General features: G+C 41.9%; 1 protein-coding gene across 1 annotated transcript in view; it reads left to right on the top strand.

Moving 5' to 3' along the window:
- Positions 1–2,594: 2,594 nt before the first annotated feature.
- Positions 2,595–8,644, top strand: part of ARHGDIB (Rho GDP dissociation inhibitor (GDI) beta) — an 11,469-nt gene continuing 5,419 nt past the window's right edge. The window contains exons 1-3 of the mRNA XM_008582380.1: positions 2,595–2,781; positions 3,417–3,500; positions 5,712–5,788. Coding sequence (XP_008580602.1) covers positions 2,601–2,781; positions 3,417–3,500; positions 5,712–5,788 — 342 coding nt within the window. The 5' untranslated portion in view covers positions 2,595–2,600. The remainder of the gene's footprint in view (positions 2,782–3,416; positions 3,501–5,711; positions 5,789–8,644) is intronic.

Below are 8,644 nucleotides of genomic sequence, written 5' to 3'. Positions count from 1 at the left end.
AAAAATTACACCTGTTTGCAATGAATTGAGAAAATATAGAACAGACATAAATCTCAGATTTACTAATGAGAAGATGAAGACCTAGATGATAGATAAATTGCCTTGCCAGTGTTCACACAGAAGTGGGCAAATCTTGTTCTAGACCAGATCTCTCTTTCTCTCCTCTCTCTCTCATTCTCTTTCTTCTCTCTCTCTCCCTCACTCTTTTTCAAAATAGAGATTTGAGGCTTCAGAACTACAATTTCCTGGAGGTTATTCAACTCACCTTGAACTAGTGGCTGAGTGTAATGTCACCATCTCTCCCTCACTCTTTTTCAAAATAGAGATTTGAGGCTTCAGAATTACAATTTCCTGGAGGTTATTCAACTCACCTTGAACTAGTGGCTGAGTGTAATGTCACCATCTGATGATCCGGCTTGCTAGAACCGAGTAATATATTCCAGAAAGGACTGCTCATGGGTGCTGAGACGCCCTCATCTGTAAATAGGCTTTCTGATGCTTTGTCAGCATGTTTGTTATGTGGCCTGCACCCTGGGTATCTAGTTAGGCTCCTGGGATCACCAGAGGAGAACCTGCCTCATCTGATTAGTATTATCTGGTTTGCCCTTCATCTGCCCTTAATGATTGTCCTTAAACTACCCACAACCAACAACATCCAGCCTGTGCATCCTTCATTTGTTTTCCAACCAGTTCATTCACTTTCCCTGGGTGTTGTTTGGAGTACAAGCTGAGTTAGTCACTGTGTTTTTCCGGCTGTTCTCTAGTGTCTCAACTTGTTTCACTGGTTTTCAGCTGAGGCAAGAGTTGCCATAGGAACAGGCCTCCATGTTCCTTCCTGCACAGGAAGTGAACCTGGCACTGCAGTGCTGTTTTCAGAGCTGGTCAAGGCTCAGAACGTTCGGCTCGTTATTTAGATGGGAGAGTATCGATGAGCCAAAGGGTATCATTTCTTCCTTTCTTCCTTCCATTCTTTGGTTCTGTTAAAACTGCTTTTGTTTGGTTTCATTTTCAAATTATTTTTCTTCTCGTTGCCAATGATATAGAAACTCAAAACCACAACTGATTTTGGCCAGAGATATCTTCACAATCAGCGGACTTTATAGAAGTTTGCAGAGTCACTAAGGATGAGATGTGATAGATACTGTCTTGTAATTGTGTCACTTAGGAGAAATGAAGGCCTTACCCACAAGCAGAGAGGAGAGTTACCCTCGAGGTAGAACTGAGGGAAAGCAGAAAATGATCTCCTTGGCCAAATACCTCCCAGACATCCTTCCTCCATTGCTGTCAGCTGTAGGGCCTGGAATTCTTCCAGCAGGGATTCCTTTTTCTTGGAGATAACATATAACACTCAATTTCACCCTAATATGAGTACTTGGGCAATTCTCTTAACTTTTCAATCTCAATTTTCTCAATGATTAAATGAGGAGTTGAAATATATCACCTCTAAGGTTCATTTCAATACATGTGCAAAGAGGAACAGTTTTTGAATCTATTATTCAGTCATTAACACATGAATAATTTTACTAGATTTCCCCTCAATGTTTTAACACAAAACAAGTAAATGTAGATTATGATGGATGAAGGAAGACTCCAGGGTATGCCCAGGTGGGGCCTTGGAGGATAAGGTCACTGGAAACATGGGCAGGGGAGGGAGGGACTAAAAGAGAAGTGGGTTTAGAAAGGGGAGATGGAGGGAAGGGTGCTGAGAACAAACTTATACTTACTATTTTGTCTAGAGGAATTTAAAAAGTCCTTTGCTATTTTGTGGCATTTCAAAAGAACAGAATATATTTAGATCTAGAACCGAATAAATCAATCAGTGAAAATGTATAAAATGCCTGAATATCCAAATGTTATGGAGGATTCAAGAGAAACATGGAACCTAGTACCTGCCCTCAAGGAGTCATTAGCAGTGTTATTAGACACCTCAGGCAAGCATCATTGAGGTCTACAATTCCTCATGAGTCACCTTTCAGGTGTTTCAGGAGTTCGGGGGAAGATTAATTTAATAGGAAGCGAACCATTGCTTTGGCAGGTACTCTGCCCGACTCTTTAAACCATCATAATGTATTGTGCATGCTGAGAGCTTTGACACTAGCAAGGCTGGCTGGATTTGGAGGACCGTGATAATTTCTAGGACTATTTGAACTGGGCTATTGCTTCACTGTTCAGGACTGCTTGTGCTGTGTTGCTTCATCTGTAGTATATTAATCACAAATGAGTTATTTTCTTTCTTGTCAGTTTTATTTAATGAATGGGAGATATGCATCAGAGTACAGAGAAATTCAAGCAGGTCAGAGAAATGACTGGAATGCGTTGTATTCTTATTTCATGAAATATAATGAAGTTGAATTAGGGAAACATCTGGAAAATTACTAATGATTACAGAAGTCCAGCAGGGCAAGGATGGTGCTAACGGCAGCATCACAACACCTCCTGTATCCACTGACACTTGGCTAATGTGCTTTCATGCTGTCTGTCTGAAAGTTACAGAAGTCCAGCAGGGCAAGGATGGTGCTAACGGCAGCCTCACAACACCTCCTGTATCCACTGACACTTGGCTAATGTGCTTTCATGCTGTCTGTCTGAAATAGATCAACATGACTGAACAGGCCCCCGAGCCACACGTGGAGGAGGCTGATGATGATGACCTGGACGGCAAGCTCAACTACAAGCCTCCACCTCAGAAGTCCCTGAAGGAGCTGCAGGAGATGGACAAAGATGATGAAAGTCTAACGAAGTACAAGAAAACACTGCTGGGGGACGGTCCTGTGGTAGCAGGTGTGTGCGTAAGGGACAGGGGGCAGGTAGAGGGTCTCAGATACTTTTCAGTCCCCCAGGAGTAGGAGCAGAGGAAAGAGTAGCACCTGCATCCAGGGTTAGATGGGTGAGGCGCAAGTTATATATGATCAATGAAGTTGTGGAATGAATAATTAAGTCTTCTTTCGATAGCAGATGCAAGTCAGCAATGCGATGGGCAAAAATCACACGTAGGGAGGATTGAGAGAGAATCCCAGACTACCACTGAGTACTGCGTTCCCCTCTCTCCTCTTTTTCCTTCTCAGTCCTTACCTAACCATTCATCTCCTCCACATACACAATGGCAGGACAAGACTTGGCCCAACGATAGGAAGGGGCAGTGCCCAGCTAGCAGACTGCCTTACCTACAGCCACCCGGGAAATGTTTGATGTTAGTCATTGTGATAGACCCACAAGTGCCTGAAGCAGAAATACCATTGCCGTCATTTATAAAGCCGTCAAGACCAAGCATGGTGAATCTGCCACTTCCTATTCTATTTCTACTCCAGATCGAGAAACCACTTTTCTGTTTACATTCTCTCTCTCACACTTAAATGCACGTACACTACACACAGAAATCTCTTCCCTGTGCTTACATGCCTTTTTGAATCCTGCAGACCCAACAGTTCCCAATGTCACTGTCACCCGGCTTACCCTGGTTTGTGACTGTGCTCCAGGACCAATCACCATGGACCTTACTGGTAAGTGGACACATCTGTATTGTTCAGAGGGGCCTAAGATCACAGGGAAAACTTGGTCTCTGTCCCCTGTTCCATCAAAAAGAAACCCTAGTAAGGCAAATCCCAGAGGAATATATTCTGGGACCAGTTCACAAATCATTGCTCTTAGAGTGCACAGTATTTACCATGTTTCATGAAAAGCCCAATCTCTATCTCTATTTAATGGAAGAAGGTGTAGGTATATATACTTGATATACTTACTTGTATCATATTTAATTCAGATTTCTATCTCCACGTGATAGTAGGAGAATTAGTACTCATGTAAAAGAGTTCACATGGAAATATTGAGAAACAAGCTGTGTGCTTCTGGAGGTGTAATGTTTATACAGTCTAAATAATTAGTACTCATGTAAAAGAGTTCTCATGGAAATATTGAGAAACAAGCTGTGTGCTTCTGGAGGTGTAATGTTTATACAGTCTAAATGTCAGAGAAACTACTCATCGTAAATCAGCCACAAAACTTACCTGAAGGCCAGAAGTAATCCAAGACCTGCTAAATGCTAGAAATTCCACTGCTAAATACGTAATTATTTTAGCTTAAATCTCTGATTCTTGCTAAACAAACCATTTCCCCTTCCAAAGACATACAAATTAAGATGTTATTTTCTTTCACTATGACGAAGGGTCAAGTCCCTTTCTGAGACTTAGGTCTTGAGGAGAGGAGGAGAGACTGGGAGGGGAGGTCTTATGGGGGAAATGGGCTTGTGATAGAAATGGAAAAAGGAGACTGGACACATCAAAGGCAGGTCATTAGTGAAAAAAATTGTTTCCAAATTCAAAAATTCAGCTCCTGTAAGACAGAAAAGCCCGAGTCTAGAACAGCAGGCTTAGCAGCGGGTAGTTCGCCTCACACAGGACACATCCACTCTTGGCCTTATATGGGCTTTTTTGTCAGAAGGAGGAAATCAGAGGCTGAGGAGACACACTTCCTGTTCAACTGAAATCGTTAGAGCACACACACACACAAGTTCAACTACACCCACTGCTAGCATCTCTGCAGGAGAGAAACTCATTCTGTCTCCCCGTTCTCAGACCTCTTCCTGTGCACAATTGGGTAACGCAACCAGGTACAACTGCCAGTTTGCGAGACAAAGTCTGAATTAGCACTAAGGAAACCTGTTCTGTTCAGAAGGGCCTAATGATATTGCAGGGAAAATTTGGTCTCTGTCCTCTTTCTCAGCAGAGGAAGCCCAACTTTGCTTTTCTGTCACAAAGAAGCCACTGAGGTGAACCCCAGAGCTATACGGGCACTTCAAAAAGTTTGTGGAAAAATGGAATTAAAAGATAATATGAACGCTTCCATGAAGTTTTTGAAGACCCCTCATATATCCTAGTACCAGCTGTGTTCATGAACCACATGCACCGAGCTGTGCAAAACACACACACTCACCAAAATGTCAAATTATACAAGATCCCATGAAGAAAGAACAGAGATTGACTCCCTCCCTCACCAGGGTGCAGGAAGTAGGCGCAGATCCCAGTTTTATGAAGCATGAAGCTTTCATAACTTAAGTGATCTTCCTTAAGAAAAATAATATAAAATTGCAAATGTAAATACAAAAGTAAGTACAAAAGTGAATATTTATTTAACTGATAAAAAGGAATCAAAACAAGTAAATTCATAAAAGCTAAAAAATGCCACCAACATTACCAGATCTATGAAAACAAATAGCTGATACTCCTATACTCATATAACATTTTTCTTATATTTCTTTATTTGAAGGGTACGGGCATAATCTTTAATCACCTTTTTGTTTGGTCACATATAGGTAATATCATTTTCAATAGAGAGAGTAAAAAGACAATTCAGACTTCCCTCTAAGATGGTTGATTAAAACTTGTTTTTAGTATTGACAATTAGAGAAGATTTATCTGCATAACTCATTACTGGTAATATCCTGCAAATGTCAGCATTGTTATCAATTTTTGGTGGGGATAAACCCTATCACATTTCTTTCACAACTGAGCTGTAAGGTTTCAGGCATTAAGAGTGCGTGTATGTGTGTGGTGTGTGTGAACATGGACTAATTTAAAATACACTTTGAGTGGAGCGTCTTACAGGCCATATTGCTCAGATGGGCCCAACAAATTGCTTGGGAGCTTCAACTTCATTCATCTCTTTGTGTATCTGCTTCTGAGGAGAATGAATTCTTTCTAAACCCTCTTCTACAGGGGATCTCACAGCCCTCAAAAAAGAAACCTTTGTGCTAAAGGAAGGTGTTGAATATAGAGTCAAAATCCATTTCAAAGTAAGTACCTTGCTCTGTGTGTTTTGATAAAGTTTAAATCCTCCCTATAATCAGTGACTAAATTTCCTGCATTATCATGTTGACATACTTTGTGTTTCTTTCTTCCCGTACGTTCACCCCACTCTCCACCTGGGTCTGCAATGTCTTCTTCCTAATTCTGAGCTCCAACTATGGAGATTCCTCTTTGCTTTGTGCCTTTTTCCACCCAGGACTCCTCTCCTTTGATGACTTAAGCCAATGGGGTCCCTCTCTCTGTGAACTGCTAATACTCACATCCATGAAGCACACACTGCCAGGCATTGTACTGTTTGTGTCATTTCTTTCTTATACAACCCAAGCAACTTGAGGTAGGGTAAAATTATATATTCCTTCTTTTCAATATGTCAAACAAAACTTTATAAATGGTAGATATTTAGTAAATACATATTGAGAAACAGGCCAATGAATGACTCAACTAATAGGAGAAGAAAATAGAACAGCTAGAGCCTCAGCTTAATTGCTCAATGATTATATAAACCCAGGAAGTGTGGTCTTTGCTAAATAACTGGAAATTACAATTACAGTTGTGGAGCAGGTGACCAGGCAATACGAAAGCTAAATAAGAAATAAACTGACATCTAATGAACAGGCATATATCCCAATGAGTAGCCAAAATCACAAGAAAAATAACCTTGACTTTGAAAACAAGTAAGTCAGAAATGCACTGTTTGTGTTAATGGTTTGGGTTAGGCTTGGCCGCCCCTCATTCCCACGCAGTCATATTCCCCAGGGCCTTGGTCACCCAAGGAAGAGCCCACCTGCTCTCTCTGTGTGCAGTCCGGCCACTCTTGCCCCTAGGTGCAGGATATGATTCAGGTCAATGGACAGTCACTCCTCACCACATACAAATACGCCTGAAAATAATTTCAATCTGGAAATACATGTTGACACATACTCTATAACTGGCACTGAGCTATGGTTCACTTATGTGTTTCCTGTCATGTTATTTGTTACTGAAGCACCTGGGGGTTTGGAAAGGCCTTATTATATCCAAATATGCCTAGAATAGGTTACATATCAGTATAATTTTTAATCATTAACACTATTGCATTAATTTATCAATTTCGTAAGCCAGTTTTTATCAAATGAAACATGACAGGTAAATTTTGATGTGACTGAGAAGAGAAGGCAAGCCCTGGAGCATGGGCTTCTGCTGTGGGTGGGGAGGCCAAGGGGGAATGTGGTGGTGCGGGTGTGGGTGGTCAGGGTTACACCCGAGGGTGATGTAGGAGGAGGGACAGGAAGGGGCTTCCAAGTCCCACCTACTTCTGAGGTTTGACCTTGCTCTAACAGGAGAAAGGTCACTCTCTGTGGAACCCACATAAAGTTGAACAACCCCCTAGCCCATCTGAGGACAAAGCTGCAGCTGCATGAAACACAAGATCAAAGTCAAAAAAAATTGAACAGTAATTTAAATCTTTACTGATGTCTCTTAAAAAATGCTGGGGAAAGTTTGCGTGTATAATGCCAGGAACACGTCCTAAAATCCTCCCTCACTGCCTCTTTGTCAGTTGCTCTCCACGTTCTTGGCTTCTCCCAAACTTTACAACACCCTCCAAAAAGCCAGCCTAGGATGGTTCTTTCTGTTTCTCCCCCACCCCTTTCCTTCGGCTTCCCAAGGAAATGTAACATCTCTGACTTCCGCAGCTCCTGCTTTTTCAAATCACCAAGCCTTCCTCCTGCGATGGGAGTCACAACAGGGAGGGGGCTGCGGGCAAAAGAAGAGGATGCTATGAATATTCCTACTCCCAAGGAAATGTAACATCTCTGACTTCCACAGCTCCTGCTTTTTCAAATCACCAAGCCTTCCTCCTGCGGTGGGAGTCACAACAGGGAGGGGGCTGCGGGCAAAAGAAGAGGATGCTATGAATATTCCTACTTTCCTTTTACACATCCCAAATGTATGCATTAGTAAATGGGCCCTCTGTGGAGGGTCGACTCTGTTCTGGAGTCCTTATTGACACCCCACTACCATGCCTGTTCTTGGGCCTTTTTCCCACCAGATCACATCTCCCACTAGGCCCACAGGACAAGCTTAGAAACTGCTAGAAAGAAGTACTCATTTTCCCCATTCCTAGGAGCTACATCTGGGAATCAGAGGAATTAGAAAGTTTGGGCTTCATTTTATCACAATTTCTTCAATGAAGCTGTTTCCATTCTCTCTGTTTTTGATAGGTTTATAGCACAGATTTTTTGAGTGACGGTCTAGAATCTAAGCCAGCAGTGTTCGCTACTCTGCTACCTCACCACCAACAAAACAAAGACGGCACTGAAAGATTGGTTTAACCATTGTGTCCAACGCAGAAAGGGAGCTATAATAACTGTAGTGGAGAAATTATTTGAAGATGCTTTAATTCTCCATATTGCTGAACAGTTAACCAAGCCATCCAGCTAATGACGCAATGTCCACTTCAATTTGTTTGTATAGACATGGCCACCAAATAAAATTAGCAGACAACCCGGTTCAGTCCCAAGTAGAATGAATCATGGAAAAACAAAGCGTCTGGGCTGTCTTCATTTTCATTTTGCTTTAGTAAATTTTCTTTGAAAGGCTTGGGAAAGTAGCAAGATCTCAGACAACCTCTGAAAATGACAGACTTCCAAAACACTTGCCGGATGCAAGTGGATCTCACCCGTTATTTATGGGGAAGGACGTTTCGAGTGGCCGATCTCTTCCTCTCTCAACTCCGTGCTCAGTAACCCTGCAGACCTGATTCTCCAGTACAGCTTTTCCTCTTGTTGTTTGTTTTTCATACGCAAGGTGGATTATTCTTGAGGTTATGGTTTTCAGATATTTCCGTAATATTTTCTATTGGT

The sequence above is a fragment of the Galeopterus variegatus genome, unplaced genomic scaffold (assembly GCF_000696425.1).
Source record: "Galeopterus variegatus unplaced genomic scaffold, G_variegatus-3.0.2 Scaffold2594, whole genome shotgun sequence".
NCBI classification, from domain to species: Eukaryota; Metazoa; Chordata; class Mammalia; order Dermoptera; family Cynocephalidae; genus Galeopterus; species Galeopterus variegatus.
Note: the sequence above shows the minus strand (reverse complement) of the source record. Positions and strands in the feature narration are given on the sequence as shown.